The following is a 23,859-nucleotide window of genomic DNA, read 5'->3' as shown; positions in this document are numbered from 1 at the left end:
GACCCGCTGGCAAGACTCGCTGCGCCCCGGCAACAGCTGTGTGCTATAGCAAGCGGCGCGCGGATGTGATGCGATGCGGCCCGGCAAGCCTTGGCTCAAAATCCGTCAATGCATTGCGCGCCGACCCGCCCCGGCACAGAGCGTTAAAATCCGTCAATGCGACCCGGCAATAGTGTGCTATAGCGCATTTTGCGCTGCGCTGCACCCCGACCCGCGCCGGCACGCGCCGACAAAGTGCGCGCGTATCTTTATTGTTATTCAGACATTTTCGGTGTTATTTTATTGTGTTCGGTGTCCTTATGTTAATATTACTATTTGCTACAAAATTTTAACAATATTTTATTTTAAACTAGAGATCGCCCAATGGTCGAAACTCGACCTTAGTTTCAACGACATTAGGACTACTATATTATGTATTATGTACTAGCCTATATTTTGAAAAAAAAAATATTGACTTTACGACAGTATATTATAAGTTTATGACTTTATCATATTTTTTCAACTCTTGTCTTTGGAACTCAGCTGATCTTAGACTGGACTTGTAAGCATTGTCGGGTATGCGCGCACGGGCAACTTAGTTGCTCGGCGATTTATTTGTCTCTTGATGAAGTCTAGGAGCTAGTATGAAAGTGCGCGCACGTAGCGACTCTGGGCAACTTTTTCGTTGCCAAGAGGCCGCGACGCAACTGTCTCCTTCCCTATTGGTTTCTATGCAAGTGCGCGCACGGGCAACAAAAAAGTTGCCGATCGGCCAGTTGCCACTCGACCACCGCTGCGTGAGTTTGTGTGTACTTGCAGCAATGAGTTTCTAAAATACTAGAGTAGCAATAGCAACGTCTTACAAAATATTCTCAGAAATGCGTAACCACTTGATTGCTCAAAAGACAATGTCAATTCATAATGTTATTGTGTCATTATGTAGGGCAGATATGCCTGCAGACATCTTCGAAGTGGCAACGCGTTGCTGTCGTAAACTGCCAATCTAGTTAAAGGGCCCATTCACGGCAGGACTGCCGTGCAGTCCACCAGCTTAGCAAAATAGTGAAAGGTGTTGCAGGCCTGCACGGCAGCCTGTAAAACCGAGCAGGACGCGACCTGAGTCCTGCACAAAGTGTGCAAGCTCCGCCCACCACTTGCAGACGCAGTCCGCCGCAAAGGACCGTGAATGTGGTTGCAGGATGGTTGCAGGACTGCATTTTGACAAAAAAAAAAAACTGAAAAAAGTCGGGTTGCCGTCGCTCTCGTGCGCGCACCCCGGCGACATGGCAATTATTTTTTCGAAAGAGACAAATAAATCGCCGAGCAACTAAGTTGCCCGTGCGCGCATGGTCTAATTGTCAACTTGTTGTCAACAGACTTAAGCCATAAATAAAAGAGTATATTTCGTATGTATAGGCTTGTCACTCAAAAATCTGTAATTTTTCCTAGTGTGTGTGTTGTAGTGTGTGTAATGTTTTATTTGTTAAAAAAACTTATTTTAAAATAATATTAGCTCGATGCACTCCTTCACCATATAAACTATAACTGTGCAAAATTTCATTCATCTACGTTTCCCCATTTTAGATCAATATATCAAAATCAAAATCGGTTCATCCATTTTAATTTCCTTCTGCCTTTGTTGGAATTTAAGAGTAGCCTATAAGTCTTCTAATTCCTTGCCACAGCTCACACTTGTCCGTTCTATTTCCGCCTATCAAAATATATCTTTATCGATCACTTAATAAGATCTTTATCGCTGCATCTGGCGGGATCGTGATCGTCTAGATCACTAGACGAAGCATGATTTGTAACTTTGTTGCCGAGGAACATGGCCATAAAATTAAATTTTTTAGGTCTTGTTTTCATATAAAAATATGTGAAAATGAACAAAATCACAATAACCTGAATACTAATAGAAAATTTTGAATTTCAAGAGGAATTGAAACGCTTTTGAAAAATGAATAATTTATTAACTTATGCTATCCATACGAGTAATGGAATCCATGTCCAGCCCCATGTCCGCCAAAACCCCATCCAACCCCATACCCGCCTATGGGGTTTCTGTATGGGTCATCATCATTGAAACTTTTACCTTGGGCTAGAGGAATAACGCTTAAATCATGCAAGTCATGTACTTGAACGGAGTGTACTGGCACGGAATTCACTGGCACCGTATGCACTGGCACGGAATGCACTGGTATCAGCAATGGTATTATGTGAGAGTGAGTTTGTACGGTAGTATTATGCTGATGACCACTCACGCTGACCTCCGTATGCACAGTATGGACGTGGTGGAGAGGGATCACTTGTAAATGGTGGAGTAGCGCAAAGGGAAGGATTTTCTTCTTCCTCATTGGTTTGGATGTTGTTATCAGGTTGAGTTTGGTGTCGTCTTGCAAGGACGCCTGCTGGGTTTCTGACAGCATCAGGATTGTGATGATGAGAAACAGCATCTGAAAAAAAATGAAAAAATAAATTTGATACGTAGATCTTGGTAAACTATATTATTTCAGGTCAAAGATCTTGCAAATATTTACACCATTTATTTGTACTTATTCCGTCCCAATATTTTTTTTTTTATGAAATAAGGGCAAACGAGCAAATGGGTCACCTGATGGAAAGCAACTTCCGTCGCCCATGGACACTCGCAGCATCAGAAGAGCTGCAAGTGCGTTGCCGGCCTTTTAAGAGGGAATAGGGTAATAGGGGAGGGTAGGGAAGGGAATAGTTGATGGTAGGGAAGGGAATAGGGTAGGGGTTAGGGGATTGGGCCTCCGGTAAACTCACTCACTCGGCGAAACGCAGCGCAAGCGCTGCTTCACGCCGGTTTTCTGTGAGAACGTGGTATTTATCCGGTCGAGCCGGCCCATTCGTGCCGAAGCATGGCTCTCCCACGTATGAAATTATTAATTTTGTTTATCTACTAAGAAGAAGTAGTCAAAAAGTTTTTAACTTCCAACAGTAAGTTATTAGCATCCGCACAATTATTCTGCCCTCTATGGTGTAGCGGCAAGTGCTTTTCATCAGGCATCTATTTACTTATTTTTTCTTTGATTAGAATATGGTCGCTAAAAGTAGAGTCCAAAAACATAACTTTATAATGAAATAATTATTAGCTACTAACAAAAGCTGTGGTTTATTCTATGCCTACCAAAAATACACAGCAATCATTCGTTTAGCTATAACCTTAATAAATCACATAGGTTATAAAGTTCGTCTGTCGAACCAACTTGTTAGAAAGAACATAAATATTTTCAAAAAGAAAAGTGATAATCATAATGTAAACACTAGAAATAAGAACAAGTTAGCAATACCAATGTTCAGACTAGCCAAAATAAGCAAATCCTTTAAAGGCCAATGTATACGCCTATACAATAAAATCCCAGAAAATGTTCAAAATCTACCTTTAAACAAATTTAAAAAAGCAGTTAAAGAACGTTTGTGTGCTAAAGCCTCCCCTGCGCCCGCCCCCCCCCCCTCGGTACGCCCATGCCGCTATCCTCTAATCGTGATAATATAATGATTCCATGAATCGTGCTCCCGGGCAATGTGCTTTACGCTGCAGCTTGTAGTGAAAAATATCGCGTAACAACGGTTCCCGCATTATAATTTATAGCACGAAAGTAAAGGTCGTAAGTCCCAAAAATGTTTTTGATGATTAGTGATTACATACAATACTAATATTTCCTTTAGCTATTATTTAAGTGTGTGATTGTAGTACTGCAAGTTATTTTAATGATAGTAACTCAATTAATTGTAACAGATATTTGTTGAAAAGCCCAGAAAGATTTATGATTTCGAAAAATATAACTATCGAGTCAAAATAAGTGAATCGTGTTTTCCGTTAGCCAAATATCAGATTAATTATATACAATGATTAAATAAATCTCAATTTCATTTAAGTCAATCGTCTTCCGGGATCGTAATATTTACTCGTTAAGAAAACACAGCCAAATTTTGCAGCCCGCTCTTAATTTCTGCACCAAAAAAGTTGCGGGTGAATATTAGTTTTGTTTCCTTGATCATATCATAAAATCGGCAGCTCGAGAAAATCGGAAAATCGCCTCCTCTGACATAGGTGTGGATCATGATTGACAGTATTTGTGTAGTACGACATGCCCTGTGTCTAACTTGTGACAGGTAACAGATTCGGAGTTTGACGAAGGTGAATCGATGTCAGTATTTTCTTAAAACAATTCCTTTTTTGGTTTCTTTTTATATCCGCGTTTAGTAAAAATGAAGATTTTTCATCCGTTGTGGATGATTTATACAGCAGCTCATAAAATGTTGCCAGTGTCGATCGACGGTAGTTGCATTCCATCAGGTGACCCTGCTCGTTTGCCCACTTATTTCAAAAAATACTAGATTTTGCCAGCAACATCGATGCCTTATTTGTTTGTCGCTTGGTAGACGTACTATCAGCGAAGTTGATTCGTATGCAGATGGCAGACCTAAGTAATTTGGTCGCGTTAAGAGGAGTCCACACCGCCCTTTTTTCCATACAATTGTTGTCCTCTGTTTCCTCCCTGGATAATGCTAGTAGAGTTATAATTTTTTTCTTGAATATCTACGGCCACTAATACAATGCCCCTATGTTTTCTTTTTTTTCATAATTTAATTATAAAATAAGATATGAACGTTCAAAAACCCAAAAAAATGGCCAGATTTTCCGCTGTGTTCAAACGTCCAGAAAACAGATTTGGCTAGATTATACAAAAAAAAGCAAAACATAGGAACACAGCTCAATCCTTTTTTAAATCTTTAATGAAAAAACTACTTAAATCGGTTAAGTTTTGGAGAAGGAATCAGGGGACAACGAATCGTTGATTTTCTGGATTTTCTGCAGTTGTCTCTATCGCGTTCTGCGGTATAGGCTTGAGGTAAGGGAGACAGCTATAGATATTACACGTACTTTTTTTTCATTTCTCTAGCCCCTGGTGTATCCTCTTAAGTCATACCCAGCCAACAGATCACAACTTACATTGAAATGACATATTCCGGCCAAATGACGTAGGTCCGTCAACTGCATAGGAATCAATTTTCTCGAAGGTACATTTTTCTGGGTTGAAAACTATATCCTATGTTCTTTCTCGGAACTTCCGTATCTCCATACCTATTTCATTCATCATCGTACATTTCAAGTTTAAAACCTTGATACGAAACGATGTTTAGGTGATCATATCAAATAATAACATACAATTCGTATGACTAGAAAACATAATCCTATTTTTGGCACAGTTTGATGAAAATCTTAAGATAATATAAATAGACCTTATTTTAAATTGTTTTTGAAGTAGGCGGATATTTTCAGGGAAATCCACTATGGATTTCCCTGAAAACATTTAAACCTATGACGTCGTAGCTGTGACGTCATTTATCGCGTCATTCAATTGACAATACGAAATTATATTTTGTTGAGAGGTTATCGCTTTGACAGATTAATATAACACTTTGTAATAAAGTGTTAAAATACATACCTACTTATGTTCTACTGTATAATTTACATAATCAATCTACACTTATATTGTAAAGGTAAAGATTTTGTTTGTTTGAACGCGTTAACCTCACAAAGTAGTCGACCAATTTTTATGTAATTTGGCACAGATGTAGAGTAAGTCACAGGGAAGGACATTTTTTGGGGAAATGTACGTTTCCCTCGTAATTTCCCATTTGTAAAATAGAGCCCTGTAGAACATCCAGTAATTAGTATGTAACCAAATCATCTGCAAGCTTAGCATAGTCGCCATAGAAATGGTTTCTTTCTACGAAAAAATAGACGAAGTGACAAATAGACAAAGGAAATCCGACATTTTGTCACTAAAATCTATCAGTATGTCAATTCTTTCCCGATTCTAATGTTGCTATGGACTACTGGTTTCAAAGTAAATATTCTATAGGTCTAGTTCTGGAACTGGTGGTTGGCATCACATAGACTTATGTCCAAAAATGTACTGAAAATCCTTATTTTTGTACTTTGACTTTGATAATAAAAATTGATGTATTTCTGTTGAGTGTTTACTAATCTTTAAGTGCATTCTAGATTTTTAACTGACGTTATCTGGTGCATCTTATCAATCACTTCATATGAAGGTGATTTTATATCGTTTATATCGATCCCAAGTCCCAACCTTAAGATTTGAGATGCGTTTTGCACTTTTGTATGATATTCCAGGTTTTATTTTGTTTTCATTTTTAGAGTTCCGTGCCCAAAGGGTAAAAAACGGGACCCAGCTATTACTGAGACTTCGATGTCTATCCGTCGGTCTCCAGGCTGTAACTCAAGAACCGCTATAGCTAGACTTCTGAAATTTTCACAGATTATATATGTCTAGTGCCGCTATAATAACAAATACTAAAAACAAAATAAAGTTAATATTTAAGGGGGCCTCCCATATGACAAACCTAATTTTTTGGTATTTTTTGGCTCCTAATCGATAAGGGCAACATGTAGACACTTGAAATTTTCACAAAATCCTCAATTATATGTGTATTTGAAATGAAAATATTTATTTCTAAGTCGGTTAACAAAGTTAACACTTTAAGAACGTCGCGTGTACATGAGGCCTACCACCGGTTCGGGAACTATCCCGGCGAGAAGAACCGGCGTAAGAAAGTCGCACGGGGCCACCTTTTACCAAAAAGGTGGAAAATAACAATAATTAATAAGCTAAATTACACTTAGTATGTAAAAATGTGGTACATTAATTATATTATAGAAGCGGCCTATGGTTTGTCAGCTTATTTTTCTCAAGGTTTGCTATCATTGAGAAAATCAGTTACATTATAATAAGCCTTAGCGCACAAACGTTCTTTAACATTTTTTTAAAAATTTATTAATTAATTATATTTTATTACTAGCGACTCGCCTCGGCTTCGCACGGGTATAAAATAAATGATGGCCTAAGTCACAGAAAAATGATTAAAATCGATTCTGTAGTTTGATTTTAAATAATTTATATTCATTACTACCCGTGGCCCGCGTTGGTCGGTACTGCTGCAAAAAGCTACTTACGTCCCGCAATTTTAAATCTGTAATGTCTTCGAAAATATTCATTTAAAATTAAAATCGTAATAATTATGCTGTAAAGGGCCAAAATCAATAATGTATTTGAAGTATTTAATAGAATCAGGATTATTGCCGTATTGGTTAAAATCGCTTCGAAAATTAGCCATTATTTGAAGTTAAAAGTAAATGACAAAAAAATATGTTATTGTGATATATCCATAAGATATATACTTATACGTGGGAGAGACATGCTTCGGCACGAATGGGCTGGCTCGACCGGAGAAATACCACGTTCTCACAGAAAACCGGCGTGAAACAGCGCTTACGCTGTGTTTCGCTGAGTGAGTGAGTTTACCGGAGGTCCAATCCCCTACCCTATTCCCTTCCCTACCCTCCCCTATTCCCTTCCCTACCCTCCCCTATTCCCTTCCCTTCCCTTCCCTTCCCATCTCTACCCTCCCCTATTACCCTATTCCCTCTTAAAAGGCCGGCAACGCAATTGCAGCTCCTCTGATGCTGCGAGTGTCCATGGGCGACGGAAGTTGCTTTCCATCAGGTGACCCGTTGGCTCGCTTGCCCCCTTATTTCATAAAAAAAAAATACCATCGCGGAGTTTTCTGTAGACCTTTTCAATGTGTACAATGCGCACCCCTGCATTGGTACTCGTACTATTATTATCTATTCTGTGGCTTTGGTAGCGCCCACTTCGAAACGGGCGTAAATCGCAATATTTTAATTTCGCCATAACTTCTAAACCAAACGTCCAATTTTAATCATTCGAAGAGCAAATATAATCTACATAAACTATACTTAGTGATGAAATTATTTATTTTGATAAGGATCATTAGCATAAGCAAAATAAACTCGTTTAAATGTAGTCCAAAAAAATCTACATTTTTAAATAAGAAAATGGTTGTTGTGCCTCACTCAACATAGATAGGTATAGTGTGTCGCGGACATTTTTGTAGATATTTATAAGACCTACGTTTACTTAGAACATTGTATAGTTCTATCTTTTATAGTTTAGGCAGCGTAGGCAAAATAAGTAAATTTTCTGGTTGTTTCCGAAAAACTGAAATATCTTACGGAACCCTATATTCTCCAAAATAAAAAGTAGCCTATGTTACTCGTAAATCAAATAAATCGGTCCAGTAGTTTTTGAGCCTATTCATTACAATTAAACAAACAAACAAAGTTTACCTCTTTATAATATTAGTATAGATTTAATAATAAAATTTTAAATAAAATGAATAATAAAGGGGGGCTCCCAAACAAAAAAACACAATTTTTGGCCTATTTTTGCTCTATAACGGTACGGAACCCTTCGTGCGCGAGTGCGACTCGCACTTGGCCGATTATTTTCACGTGCGAACCCGCCGGCTTGCAATTGAAACGTACGTGCGGAATTCATTCCGTACGGAGAAAAACGAACGTGTGCGGCAGTTAATGTAGGTATTTTCTACTTCCATGCATTCGTATTTCTGAATACGACAAACGAATTCGGAAAACGTATGCAGCCGTCCTAAAAGTCGTGGGCGGCCATTGTAGTTATTTTCAGCGGTCCCAAACATCACAAATCGAATCCGATCTAGTTAGCAATGAGCTGACCTTGGTAGATATTCGTGGATTACTTTTGCCGGCCTTAGCCCGGATCAACATGTCAGGTATGTGGTATGCGGTTACCAACGGGTCTGAAATATGCATTCTCTTTTGCGTAACAATTAAGTTATAAGAACAACAGATCAAATTATATAACTTGGTACCTAGTCCGCCCATGTAATAGTTTTTGTAGGATCGACAGGGCCGGATTTGTATTTTTTATGAGTATAGGCCACTTCCATTTTGTCGCCCCTATGTAAGGAACTCTGCTGTCATCCTAGGATGCTGCCGCCCATAGGCCTGTTGCAGTCCACTGGTTAAAATAGCCGTTCAATCAAACAGCTAGCCCTTTGACTGAACAACGCCATTCAATCACACGACTATACGTCGTTTAGCCGACTTGTGGACTGCAACGTTCAACACTAGACGACGCTTAGCTAACTGGTTAAATCGCAAATTAACTAAGCTGACTAATAGTATAGTTTAGTGTTATGATTACACAAGCGCAATGATAATAAGCAGAATAAATTGTATTCTAACTAATTTTGAAAACAATAATTGAAATTAATACCTTGGTGATGCATTTCATAATCCCGTAATTTCTCCTCGAATATTGGTTAAAATTTTGATTCACTTGTATGTGCCCCCATAATTTCTATCACTTTAATAAGAATTGTAACGTATATTTACGAAAAATATCTTAATACAAATCACAAAACAGTACCGGCTAGTTGACGCCATATTGTATACAAAACGCACCTAGCGCCGCGGTGTTGAGCGCTGAACTAATTCAATCAAACGGCTGCTTTTGAATTAGACGTAGTGTTGAACGTTTCGAGCGACTGAAATATTCAATTAAAAAGCTAGCCATGAGATTGACTGGCATTGTTAAGTCAAAGGGCTAGCTGTTTGATTGAAGGTCTATTTTAACCAGTTGGCTGCGACAGGCCTATACTGCCTAGCCTATACAGTATACAGGGTGTAACAAAAATAAGTGATAATACTTTAGGGTGTGTACGTGTTCCTTGTAGAGAGTTCACTGTGAAAGTAGCAGCGCTGAAAGACGAAAAATTTTTTTCACTTTTGTATGGGGAAACTCTTGACGCTCAGGCCCTTGCCCATACAAAAGTGAAAGAAATATTTCGTCTTTCAGCGCTGCTACTTCAAAACAAGAACAAACACAATCCAGAAAGTCCAAAAGTAGGTTAGGTTAGAACTGTGACTGTGCTGCGGCAGCAGCCGGCGACCGTCACAAAACACGCCTCAGAATTTTGAATAATCTTTCAATAAAATACAAAAAGTTTTCCGATTCTCCCATAATATTACATATTAAGCTAATGGTCGTCCTAGTTAATTTGCCATTAAACCAGTTGGCTAAGCGTCGTCTAGCTGTAGTGTTGAACGTTGTAGTCAACAAGTCGGCTAAACGACGTATAGCCGTGTGATTGAATGGCGTTGTTCAGTCAAAGGGCTAGCTGTTTGATTGAACGGCTATTTAAACCAGTCGGCTGCGACATATATCCAGAGCTGAGGACCAATAATAATAATAATAATTTCTAATTCTGAAATTCATATTCCTACCGACTTTTTACGACGCATGCATTGCACTACTGTAAATTACAAAAAAAAGTTAAACATAATAAAAAAGTTTAACATAATCTTGATTACAATTTGTAATCAAGATTATGTTAAACTTTTTTACTAATAAGAGTGACTATGACGTAAGGACGGAGTACGGACAGGCATACAGACATGACAAATCCATTGGGGTCCCGTTTTTTGCCATTGCCGTTTGAATTTATTGTAACCTAAATGTGAAGAAAGTTTAGGCGCTTTTTTCACTATCGTTAGTTACAACACTATAATAATATGGTTGGTTATAACTCATAACACTAAAAGCTGGCGCGGCGCATTGCTCGCGTTTAAATCGTTTGTATGCACGGGACTTGCATTCCATATTGGACCCCCATACTTTATTTTGGATAGTTTTTTTTATGGAATCATCCATCAGTTAAAAATTGCGAAAATATAACTTACTTAATATTGCCTGTTTTTTGCTTGGACATTCGATTACTTATCTACCAGTAAATTTTAATATTGCAATTTGCAGCATTAAAAATTATCCGTGCTTTCACTGGAAATTTCAAATCAAAATTTATCCAAATCGGTTAAATAACTTTAACGTTGAGAGGCATCATCTATCACATAGACAGACAGACATATTTTAAACATTAAATAATAGATTTACAATAGACATCGACACACTGTAAAAATGTAAACAATAAATTACTTACAATCGAAGAATTGTTTTTCAATTTATCAATTATATTGAAAGTATAAAGTTTTAATAGTCTTCTCTACATGTTTTTACAATCTAAACGTGTAAGTGTGTCTGTCTGTCTGTAATATATTCACGTTGTTTACCTTCTCAAAGATCGTGTCGATTTTGAAAGTAAGAAGATTTTCATTCCTGGTAAATGACCAAGGATAATAATTATCCTTTAAAATAAATTAATAATTTATTCCCTAAATTATTTAAATTCATTTATTTGTAGCATAAAATAAAGTGTATTCCTGTTCTAATTTAAAAAAAACCGTAAGTTGTTGGCAGTATAGACGTTTTAACCGATTAACTGCCGCACACAGAGACGAAAATTAAACACTTAACTCTAATTAAAATGAATACTTAGACATAAGCCCCATACTTTAACTGTCAAACTCCTCATTAAATTAAAGTTTAATAATCATTAGAAGTCTGTTAGTGCGGCTGTTAAAGGAGGTTCTGTGTTCGGTTGTAGATATATTGTTATGAATTAATTTTAACCAATCAATTTTTAAAAGTTTTACTGAGTGCGCCAATTTATTAATGTGCGGCTAAGTTTAGCCCACCTATATTCTAAAGTCATTAACTTTAAAATAAGCTCAGTTTCATAAATATTAGCTAGACTTTAAAAGGACAGTTTTACACCTAAGTATTTTAATAGAACATGACACTAAAGTGTTATAAATAATGTAGTTTTGAATAATGTTTGTACTTAGATAAGATTTGATTGTACCCAGGTAAGATTTATTTCGTAGTCCAAATTCCGAGGTTTTTAATAGTTAATCTTATCAGGTAACTTTTTGACGTTGATAATCAAGAGCACTTGTGAATAGATAAGCTCAAAAAGCTAAGCTGAATTTCCTTTTAAACTGTTTGACCGGAAGAGAAAAGGAAGGGAAACGATTTTAACTAAACTACCAATATAAACGAATCAATCAGTAACATTTTGTATGCATATACTTTGAGGCACGGGAATAGATGTAAGAAAAGATACAGCTTTTAATTCAAAAAAAGAAATTGCTGCGCGTTTCAAATAAAAATATATAAAACTTACCGTGTCAGTTTACACTATTCACAGTCTTATATAATTTAAATATATGTAATTAATATTAATTTAACAAGTAACAATAATATATTAATAACATATAAACACCGCGTGTAGCCACATATAGACACGATCTGTCTGTCCGCACGGCCGCGAAAGCTTATATTTGGCAATTTATTAAACACAAGCCGCTGACCGCCTCGGCGTCGCCTCTAAGGATTATTCTTTTCTACTACACAAATCACTATACATACTAAACATTTTAGTTGAATCACTCTATTTATTAAAAAACCCGCATCAAAACATTTTTAAGGATTTTCAAACACAATATAAAGATTTCAGGATGTAGCAAAACTAAGTGTTAACTGATAATGCTTAGAGGGTTTGAATTTGCCTTATATTATAGAATTAACTGTGGAAGTAGCAACGTTGAAAGAGGTACTTTTAACTTCCATGGTTTCATGACAAATGCCCCAACGTCATAGAATTGCCCACGCAAATGTGATTCTTTCAGCGCTGCACTTTCACAGTGAACTCTATATAAGGTACACATACACACCCTAAAGCACTATCACTTAGTTTTACACCCTGTAACAATAGACAGCGACACGCTACTTAGTTTTACATTATTCGTCAGATATGTTGCTCGTTCGTTCGTTTATCGCACGAAAACTGTCCATTTTGGCGGGATAAATATCCTATATCATTTCCTGGGACTCCAAGTATCTCTATATCGAATTTCAGCAAAATCGGTTCAGCGTATTGAACGTAAAGAGGTAACACACAGACAGACAGACTTACACACAAATTCGCATTAATAATATTAGTATGGATTTATAATTTATACTATGTAGAGATTCGGCACGTGTCAACATGAGTCGGACCGACTACGCTTCTGCAAATCACGTTGTTTGATACGTTTCACACGGTTTTCCTGCGTAATTATGTCTATTAGCAGTCATTTTTGTATTACCGTGGGTAATAACCTGAATAAGTGGGTATTAAATCCAAACTCAAAAATGTGGGGCTTATAATCGTTGAAACAAATTTACATACATTAAAAGGACGGGAACTCCCCTTCATGTTGTGAATTTTTATATTTACAATATTATTAGACACAATATTATTAGATACACAAGTCACAACAAATAACTATCATTTAGTTAACATAACCAAACAGACTTAATTAGGTATCTGTATATAGACACAGCTACCTAATTTAGTCTGTTTGGTTTGGAATTAATTTTTTGACGTAGCGAAAACGCAGTTTCTTTTAACGATTTCGATTAAAAAGAAAATTCAGAGAATTTTCTCCTATATTTTATTCCGGACTATATCATAGAAACATAATTTTCAATGACTTAAAATAATTTAAAGCTCCTATGTATCTGTCGCAGCCGACTGGTTTAAATAGCCGTTCAATCAATCAGCTAGCCCTTTGACTGAACAACGCCATTCAATCACACGTCTAGCTTTTAAATTGAATATTTTAGTCGTTTAAAACGTTCAACACTACATCTGATTCAAAAGCCGCCGTCTAATTGAAGTAGTTCAGCGTGCACCGCTGCGGCGCTAGGTGCGTTTTATTTACAATATGGCGTCAACTAGCAGGTGTTTGTTGGTCTTTTTGGGTGTTTTTCGGAAAGAAAGTAGTTAATAAAAGTTACAAGTGTTATTAAAGCGACAAAAATTGTGGAGGCACATACGAGTGAATTAAAATTTCAACAAATATTCGAGGAAAAATTACGGGATTATAAAATGGATGGACGCAGCCTCCCCCGAAAGGGGGGTTCGGGGGCACAGCCCCCCGTCAAAACAAAAACAAACACAATCCAGAAAGTCCAAAAGTTGGTTAGGTTAGGTTAGAACTTAGACCACAACACAGAGGGAGCCGAGCGAGCGCAGCGAGCGTGCTGCGGCAGCAGCCGGCGACCGCCGTCAAATAAAAGGGGGGCACGGGGGGCGCAGCCCCCCGCCAAAACAAAAACAAACCAGTTGACTAAGCGTCGTCTAGCTGTAATGTTGAACGTTGTAGTCAACAAGTCGGCTAAACGACGTATAGCCGTGTGATTGAATGGCGTTGTTCAGTCAAAGGGCTAGCTGTTTGATTGAACGGCTATTTAAACCAGTCAGCTGCGACATATCCACACGTTAGCTGATGATAATTATGATCTCAGTGTCAAGGCGAAAGTCATTAATTATGTAATGTTTGTTGTCAAAAATAATTATATTCTGAGGTTATACGGACTGCGCATTGGCCGATAACCATGGCCTTTGTGCGGAATTATAAACGATACTCACACATTATGACGGGGCGCAGCGGGGTTAGCCGCATTTTTACGGGATAAAAAGGGGCCCATGTGGGTCCCTTCCCCGACTCCTATTCGACCGATCGCCATACCAAATTGCAACAAAAGTGAATGTGAAGAGGCAACAGACAGACAGAGAGACACACTTTCGCATTCGTAATATTAAGGATGGACCATGGTCCATGGGCCAACATGGAGAACATTAAGTACTTACTGTCTTTTATGTGACATCATGTAAATCATTGTCATTAATCTATTCTGAAGTACAACAATTACATAGGTACTTCGTCTAACAACATGTTCGTGTATTCCAAGCATTTCTCTATAAAGCAAGAGTCCTTCATCATTTCAACTATAAACATGAATAACTATTCTATGTTATAAAGCCAAGGACTTCAGTCAATTCAGTTACTAGGACCAGACAGAAAGACCTAGGTCCTAGTGTCTGTAACTAATTACTGACTTCAAAGGTCTGAGTCTGAATCAAGTCCTAGATTTAGATCAAATGTAATTAATATCTAGTTTTGTTTGTTTTGCTTTATTAAAGTTACGTTAGTAACATAGAATATCATTGGTCTGAGATATGATATTACACTTTTTGACATGGTACAAGTTACAACAAAGCTTCGGCACCAACGTGTTGGTGGATTGTATTGCTGCTTACTTCCTGGTCCATTTTGAAAAAACATGAATATACATTATTTATTTTAAGAAAGATAGGATGTTTTACAATTGTACACATAATAATATAATACTAGAGATCGCCCAATGGCCGAAATTCGACCTTAGTTTCAACGACATTAGGACTACTACTCTATATTTTGTAAAAAAATAATATTGACTTCATCATATTTTTTTTGACTCTTGTCTCTGGGACTCAGCTGATCTCAGACTGGCCGTGTAAGCATTGTCTATGCGCTTCAATAAAAAAAAACTATAATCTATTTTCAATTTGTCACCTTGTTGTCAACAGACCTCAACCATAAATGAAAGAGTATATTTCGTATGCATAGGCTTGTCACTCAAAAATCTGTCATTTTTCCTAGTGTGTGTGTTGTAGTGTGTGTAATGTTTTATTTGTTAACAAAATGTATGATAAAAGCATAATTTCAAAATAATATTAGCTCGATGCACTCCTTCACCATATAAACTATATCTGTGCAAAATTTCATTCACCTAAATTTCCCCATTTTTCGTCAAAAGGGATACAAAGTTTTTGACTCACGTATTAATATATAGATGTGTTTTAAAGTAAGACTTGAAGATGTATAATATATTGTATAATTTGTTGTTGCAGGCAGATCCAGATTAAGATAGACCTATCATAAATAGATAATATGTTAAGACCAGCCTTATAATATTCATGACAGAATTAAAAAGGTCTATATTATGGAATTTCTCATAATATGAGTTACTTACCTATATCTTAATATATATATTTATTGTGTGCGTGTGTATGTGACTGAACTCCTCCTAAACGACTGGACCAATTTTGATGAAATTTTTTGTGTGTGTTCGTGGAGATTCGAGAATGGTTTAGATTAACAGTTTGGTCTACTGGAAAATGTTTTTTCAATTAATTTCTTATTTATAAGGAGTTGTTGATTTTGGAATGTTTTACATTAGATCCGGCGGACGGCGCTATCATCGCATTCAATATTATTCTATTTCAATTTTAGTTTGTCCTGACAGATGGTGCTACGATTAATTTGAAAAAAATTTTGTTATTCAATTCATGTGCTGATTAAAATATTAAATAAATAACACATAGGCTACAATTTTAACCGACTTTCAAAATGGGGGAGGTGTTATGTTCGTTTTCTTATATTCAACGATTACTCCGCCGTTTGTTAACCGATTTTCAAAATTTTTCTTTTGGTATATAGGGTATCATCCCAATTTGGTATTATATTCAGAAAAGTGGTGATCTGATGAAGGATCCATAAGTAATCGAGGGAACTCCTCAAAACTTATAGGGAAACATATGGTGACTTCAGTTTCGTGAGAAGTATTCTAAGCATATGCTACCAACAAGTAAGATTTTGCACCGAGATATACCTGGTATACCGTGGTTCGGAAGGTGCTGAGAGAATTCCTGATTCTTTATAGATACAAGTTTGGGAGTTTCGGCGTTGTTTTAAGAACAGAAAGCATATGCTACTATGCAAATTACATTCTTCATCATCATCATCATCATCATCACTACCATATTATACCATTTCATAGTCTTTTAGATCGAGACTCGAGTTTGTCAAGCGATAATTAAAAAAAATCTATATCTACCTAATATTATAAACCTGAAACCTTATGTTTGCTTGAACGCGTCAATCTCAGAAACTACAGGTCCGATTTAAAAACTTATCTCAGTGTTAGATAGATCATTTATCGAGTAAGACTCATCATTTATCGAGAAGGTTATATTATATTATTACTCTAAGACTAATACGACAGAAGAAACTCAGGAAAATGTGGGAAAAACGGGGGAAATATTTTTTATGGGAAAATGTACATACGGATTCTGTAAAATTTCTAATTTACGCGGGCGAAGCTGCGCGGGACATCTAGTAATTATATAAAATTTTCGTGTCACAATGTTAGTTACCGTACTCCTCCGAAACGGCTTTACTGATTTTTACCAAATTTTATATGCATATTCAGTAGGTCTGAGAATCGGCTACTGGCTACTTTTTATATTGATAACTGCATTTATTGAATAAACAGTAGTAAATTATTACAAATTCATTGTTTGTGCGACGGGATAGCGATGGACGTTGCCACGGTGCCATACTTATTTAGTCACTTCAATAAAATAATATGGGCGAAATATTATGGCAAAACAATGTTTGCCGGGACAGCTAGTAATATTATATTATATTATATTATACTACATGTTTTTTATCCGTTTTTCTGGGTCTCTACATTTTGGAATACAGAATCTAGATACAGGTCTTAAAGTCTGTTTATTCCGAGATAAGCTAATATTCGATCTGATGGTATCTCCACATGGTTAGCAGAGATTATTTCAATAAACTGAGTAAATTAATATAAGATATCATATCTCTACCCGAAACCTTGCGAACTTAGCGTTATGTGAGTACAGTCAACATTATATTATAACTGATTTTGGGTAATATCCAGGACTACATGGAATCTGAAAGGTTGGAAAAAATTTAGAACATCGTAAACAGAATCGGGCTAACACGATAGAGATGAAAATCAAGCTAACGACATCAGAAAATTTCAAGATAAAGGTTTTAATGTGTCAAAAAGAAGTATATGTATTATGTACTTGTCAAATTGGTCCAAACAGAAGTAGCCTTATTTTTTGGCCCTACTTTGGACCTTCGTCTATGACAACATCACGCAGCCATTTAAAAAGTTCACGCTCGTATGCTCGTATTTCCCTCTAATGCCTCCTATTTTGAGCGTTTTGATCGTTTTTAACGTCAAGTGGAACGCGGGGTTTATAGTAATAGCACAGTGTAATAGCTTAGTCTGTACTTAGCCTGTGATAACTTTAAAAACTCCAAAAATGTCGATATCCACTGCACAACTCTACACTGTCATGTGACAGACAGATGACAGTTTACTGAGTGACAGCTCTCCACAGCTTTGCCAAGCGATATCAGTGATCCTGGAGATAGCTGGGATTTAGGTCCTCGATTTATAAATGGCCGATTTATAATATTATGCTCTACCATGTTGGAATTTGACACTTTAAACATTTGACTGAAAGATAAATCATCAAAAGTATCGCAGTTAAGTAACATCTACTTATGTTACTGGATGTCGCCACCCGCCTGCAACTTAATTCGCCAAAATTCTTTTATCAGTTATCACGCGATGCTAACAATTTTTGCAAAACACCACACGATTTATACCTCCGAACAGATATGAAACAATATGTAAACACTTAGCAGCGCTGAAATTCGTTTGTCAAAATGAAAAACGCTAACACTGTTTTTCCCAATGATATTCTATGGTGATTCTATGTTACTAACGTAACTAGATTGGAAGTTTACGGTAGCAACGCGTTGCCACTTCGAAGATGCCTGCAGGCATATCTCACATACATAATGATATAACGAATATATGACTTGACATTGTCTTTTGAACAAAAAAGTGGTTACGCATTTCTGAGAATCTTTTGTAAGACATTGCTACTCTAGTATTTTAGAAACTCATTGGTTTTTCCATACAAACGTATTCCCCAATTTACTCCCTGGACAATGCGTCTAGACAAATGATTTTTATACAATATTGAAATTTGTTAAAGCTATGCCTCTACATTCGATTTTTTCTAAATTTACATATAAATAAAAAAATATGACCCTTCAAAAATCGCAAAAAATTAAAGCCCCGTACCCCGTCCATAAAATAAATTCGAAAGATCGTCGTCGATCGTAGGCATAGAGTCACTCTTTCTGAAGATATTTATAAAAATAATAATTAGATAGGCTCTATTTTGAAGGAGGAATCAGAGGACTACGTACTGCACCCGCGTTCCCTCTAGGCGGTTTGTGTGTCAAGAGGTAACATACAATACAGACCAACAAACTTTTGTTATAATACAAGTATACTACTGAACTCTAGCTTTTATGCGCACGAGCTACTTAAAAACTAAAACAAAAACTGTAGTAACAAGACTAACAAGGCACATATTTCGCGGAGTGTACGTCGCACATGTCCGTGATGGGCGGGGGGGAGGGGTACAGTTAACGTCACAAAGATATTTTGAACTTCTCTCTATTATGCTTCGTTCGCATTAGCCAGTAGCTCGCCCGAATTTATTAAAAATTTAAGGCATTTATTGTGGACAGTATTTAGCGTAGTTTTGAGGCTAAGATGAAGCTTACAGTGATGAGGCCCTAATACAAATGTTTATATTCAAGCACATATTGTGAGATTTGTGTCAATCCCATAATTCTAGTTTAAATTTTAATCATATTTTGCGGAGGCGAAAACGATATGTTTACATACCCATTAATTTAAATGAGAATAAGAATAAATAAATTTGTGAACAATTAAAGAGCAATGAACTTAAATTGTAATTTATTTTATAGCTTGGAGTTGCTTTTTAAGGTACATATTAGGAAAAATATTGGGTCAAAAATACCGACTTTTTTATAGTGAGAGTACATATTTTTAAATCATTTGAATTTAAAAACTGGTGTTTCTTGGCCAGTCTACATTCTGGCATATTCAAAATCATTATAACACATTCAGAGGCAAGTAACTGGCACATTTCAAGGCAGCTGCAGGTCGTAAGTAAGGGTCGAGGGTCGCCATTATCCTCTCCGTGTATTGTCATTAACAGAAACTGCTGTTTTTATCAATTTCGGCTCAGCATCTCGCGCGCGCATCATATATATCACAATATAAAAGCTTAGGGGTTTTTTTATTGTTGCTTTTATGTTAGTTTGGAGAAATATGTCCGTCCTACTGAGATTTGACATTTTGTATATTGTAAAGGATATTTTATTTTCAGTTTCACACAGTTGTAAATAAGAAGCAGATATTTGATGTGTTTAGATTTTATATAGCAATACTCCATAAGACATTTTCTAAGCCCAAAATTAAGGCTCTCACAAATACTAAGCAGTGAAGCTCATTTATTCTCTTCTCTTACCTTTTTTTTGTTTTTACATATCATAAAACATAAAATAATATGATTAATTATTTATTTACCTTAAAATACTTATTATATAAACTTTACAAATTACAATCTAGTAAAATATCCACCAATTGAAATATTATACAAAATATTATAGCACGCATAATTTTTGGCAATGAAATACTACTTGTATTTACAAAGTAACTAACGCTGATAATTTAAAATAGAGGGGGCGAATTTTCCAAAATATTGGACGGGTGGAAAAGTGGGTGCTGGTAAGGGGGTTAAAATATTTCGGAACTCCTGTTCTTGCTTTGCTTCTCGTTGATAAGTTTTTGTATGAGCGGGCACATCGTACTGCTGCGGCTGTAGTTGAAGTTGGTTGAATTGAAGTTGGGGTTGAATTGCAAACCGTTGATTTTGAAGTTGGGGTTGAATTGCCAACCTTTGAATTTGCGGTTGATGTTGAATCGGTATTGGAGGGTTATAGTTTCCCAGCAGTGGATGTTCTAGCTGATACTGTATTTGTGGTCGAGGTTGCTGCGGTTGAACTTGCTGGTACTGCTGCTCTTGGTGCTGCTGTTGAATTTGTGGTTGCTGAAATGAGTCCACTGGATTGTATATAAATGTTGCGTAGCTCAAAGCGTTCTGTGGTTTCTGGTTATATGCCTGAAAAAAATTTACACTTGTGAGAAAAATCTAAATATTAAATTACGATTTGATTCTTTCTAATTTCTAGTATTTTACACTTTACCTGTATATTCTGTTTTTCAAAAAAATGTTGTGGGTTCGGTTGTCCTTTAAGGTCTCTTTGGTTGATTTGAAAGCTCTGTTGGTTTTGTTGATTCTGATTAAAAACTGTATTGGGTTGATGAGGAATTTGCTGAAGTTGCAACTGTTGGGGGAACTGAAATGCTGGTTGCGGGGCTGGTTGTAGATTTGGTTGCAAAGCTGCTTGCTGGTTATACTGGATAGGTTGAAGGAAATGGTTATTGGGAATCTGTTGAAGGAGTTGCTGGATTTGTTGAAACTGTTGATACTGGGGTTGATCGAAGTTTTGTTTCTGGTTGAAAATTGGGATTTGTTGTGGGATTTGTTGCGGTATTTGCTGTTGTTTTTGTGGCAGGTTGAATTGGTTGAAGTTGGGAACTGAGACCCTGTGCTCCGAGTAGGCCAACTGCGAAGGAACTGGAGGCCCCACTTCGTAGGTCTGTGGTGGAACCTGAAAAATAGAGACATAAGCATTTTTAAAATGAAATATGTTACAGAATAATAATCTATGGAAATTGTTTGACGTATAATATTATTCTATTCTTTGCAAGGGCCATTCTCGCGTTGGGCTATTGTATGGCCATGATTGCCACAAAGATTACGGTCTTCGGCGTGCACAAGCAATTCCGATCAATATGCCTCGCACTTTCGTAATGGCCATGTATTGTATTGGTCAATCCTGTACCAACATGAACCGTAAATAGACAAGTTTATAGTATAATAAACTATCCTAAATACAGCACAGCTGTACGCATAAATAATAATTCACATAACCCTAAATTTCGCCGAATCGAATTGAGAAAATTTTGCACCCATCAATAAAGGTTCCATAAAATATTTCGCGCGTAAAATACGTACATAAAACGTCCACAACATGGCCTGGGTGAAAGGGGGAGGAAAAAGGGGAGGAAAAGGGGGAGTCGGAGGTAGGGGGAGGTTGTGGACATCGTAAACATCAGGGACCCAGGTGTGTCGTCCCAAAAAACCCATTTGGGCACCCCATAGCTTAGTCCCGTTAAATTAATATACACGTTTTATAACTTTATAATGCAGATGCAAAATTATGAGCAATGGCAATTGTTTTGAACTGTTTAGCAGTTTTCTGTGGCACCATGGCATATCTCGATGGCCATTCGTATTGTACTGTATATAACAACTAGCAAGTGTAGAAATTGAAATTAATTGGGATAAAAATTGAACATTATTAGAAACAGTATAAATTATCATCTTAACCCATATATACAGCCCCATAAGCTCACCGGTGAGCGAGACACAATAGACAATAACAATAGATTTCCAAGAATCCACGATCGAAGGATTAAAACATTTCTTAATCTGTGCCAAGGGTTAGTTCACAGTGAAACGAAATTTAATGAAATGCATGTTGAAGTATTAACGCATAATATAAAATTAAATGTTATATAGCGGTAAAATTTTGCAACGCTACTTATTGTGCGCCGTCGCGTATCGTTTCAATGTGAACTCACCCTAATTCTAATAAAAAGGGTAACCATTTTTGAAAGGTTGTCAAATTCGGAATTGCTTTAAAGTACCCACTTTATAGTCTACATTTGTCTCAACTAACCCTTTGCTGGTAGACAGAGATGGGAGAGTACAGGTGACCCGCTATCGCCGCTTGGAACGGTCCCTGTCCTGTCAGCACATCAGATATCTTCCCAGGCACACCCTCGTACTGCTGAAAAATGAACGTTATTACGATTACATAAAGTGCCTTTTCGAGTGGGGGATACCTGATAGATGTAAGGAATTCTGAATATGGATGGTATAAGAGGATGGATGATATTGGATTGATAACAAATTATGCGTCCTCTCCACGCAAGCCAATGGACCAAGCAAATAAACGTGTAGAGGGGAATATTCGTTTGTGATTGTTCATGCTCGACGTACAGTAAACAGTTGTACTCTCAGGGAAGTTGATTCATAAGGAGAATGCGGACCTACGTAATTTGGTCGCGTATTGTCAAACCCAGCTGGCAGCTGCGATAACGATTACATTGAATTCACATAATCCGAACAAGTGACGTAGGTGACAGACCTATGCTGCCTATGAATCAATTTCTTCGATTTTACCATCAGGACCTACAAATTTGGCCGGGCTATATCAAGTCTACATAATATTTCAATCTCCATGGTCTAGTGGTTAAGAGCGTGGCTCTCAACTCGGAGGTCGTGGGTTCGATTCCTGCGTTGGAAACAATATGTTATTTCCAAGTTTGGTTAGTACCATCGAGGAAATTGATTCCTAGGCAGTTGACGGACCTACATCGTTTGGTCGGCGTATGTCAATTCAATGTTTGCTGTGATTGGGTTTGACATACCGCGACCAAATTATTTAGGTCCGCCATCTGCTTAGGAATTAACTTCTCTGATAGTACAATGCAGGCTGATCACATGATTGTCTGACAAGTAAGATTTTTATTTTTATTTCTTCCATCCCACTGGGTTATAAGAGTGATGGAAGAGAGAGTGCTCTTGTGTACTGCGCACACACTTGGGCACTATAAAGTTACTCCTGCGTTGGCCCGGTTTCAATGAAACTGGCCACCGTCACCGAAATCGGTGTGGGGAGTATTATTATTATTATATTTCAGTCATAATCTATTGGCTGGGTTGGATATAACTCGACAAATTATACGTACATCCGTCACCTATCCATTTCACCTCTACATGCTATTTATAGGCTTCGCGATCATGGTGACAATCATTGGCCAACTTGAAAAGAGGCTTTTTGTTTGGTCGTTTAGTTGACAAGTTTGAGCTATTGTAGTTCAAGAGCCAACCGCTATTTTAGTCATTGATGTATATCTTGATGTATTCGTGACCAGTATTGTGAATTTGTGACAGTTGTCAAATATCTGTCAATTTGTTTTCTTTTACCGTTGTTGAACAGGATATTGATTGCATACATTTAAAACCAAAATTTTGCTAGCCGAATCCTTATTTTTGTCTATATTAGATTACGCAGATACATGTTTTGTAGACCTTACTGAAGAAAAATTAAATAAGCTAGAGCGTCTCCAAAACATGGCAATTCGCTTTGTCTTTGGTCTGCGTAAATTTGACCACATATCGGAGTACCGTTCTAGGCTTTCTTGGTTGCCCATACGTCTTCGTCGTAATATGCGTGTTCTATCCTCCTTGTACACGTTGCTACACGATCCGAGGGCACCGTCTTACCTTAAGGATCGATTT

At 37.0% G+C, this 23,859-nt stretch overlaps 1 protein-coding gene across 1 annotated transcript; it reads right to left on the bottom strand.

The window, feature by feature from the left end:
* Positions 1-999: 999 nt before the first annotated feature.
* Positions 1,000-23,012, bottom strand: LOC121734997 (gamma-gliadin-like). Its single transcript, XM_042125664.1, has 6 exons — positions 22,986-23,012; positions 22,232-22,342; positions 20,630-21,097; positions 20,317-20,544; positions 2,241-2,432; positions 1,000-1,071 (listed from the first exon to the last, which is right to left on the bottom strand). The coding sequence occupies exons 1-6, from the start codon at positions 23,010-23,012 to the stop codon at positions 1,000-1,002; spliced, it is 1,098 nt and encodes a 365-aa protein (XP_041981598.1).
* Positions 23,013-23,859: the final 847 nt, after the last annotated feature.

Source organism: Aricia agestis, chromosome 16, assembly GCF_905147365.1.
Source record: "Aricia agestis chromosome 16, ilAriAges1.1, whole genome shotgun sequence".
Classification (NCBI taxonomy): domain Eukaryota; kingdom Metazoa; phylum Arthropoda; class Insecta; order Lepidoptera; family Lycaenidae; genus Aricia; species Aricia agestis.
Note: the sequence above shows the minus strand (reverse complement) of the source record. Positions and strands in the feature narration are given on the sequence as shown.

Coding starts and splice junctions, on each gene's coding strand:
- LOC121734997 (XM_042125664.1), bottom strand. CDS start 23,012: ATGGCGGACCTAAATAATTTGGTCGCG. Junction 22,343..22,985: donor ACCTAAATAATTTGGTCGCG/GTATGTCAAACC, acceptor TTCATTTTTCAG/CAGTACGAGGGTGTGCCTGG. Junction 1,072..2,240: donor CTGTGCATACGGAGGTCAGC/GTGAGTGGTCAT, acceptor TCGGTTTTACAG/GCTGCCGTGCAGGCCTGCAA.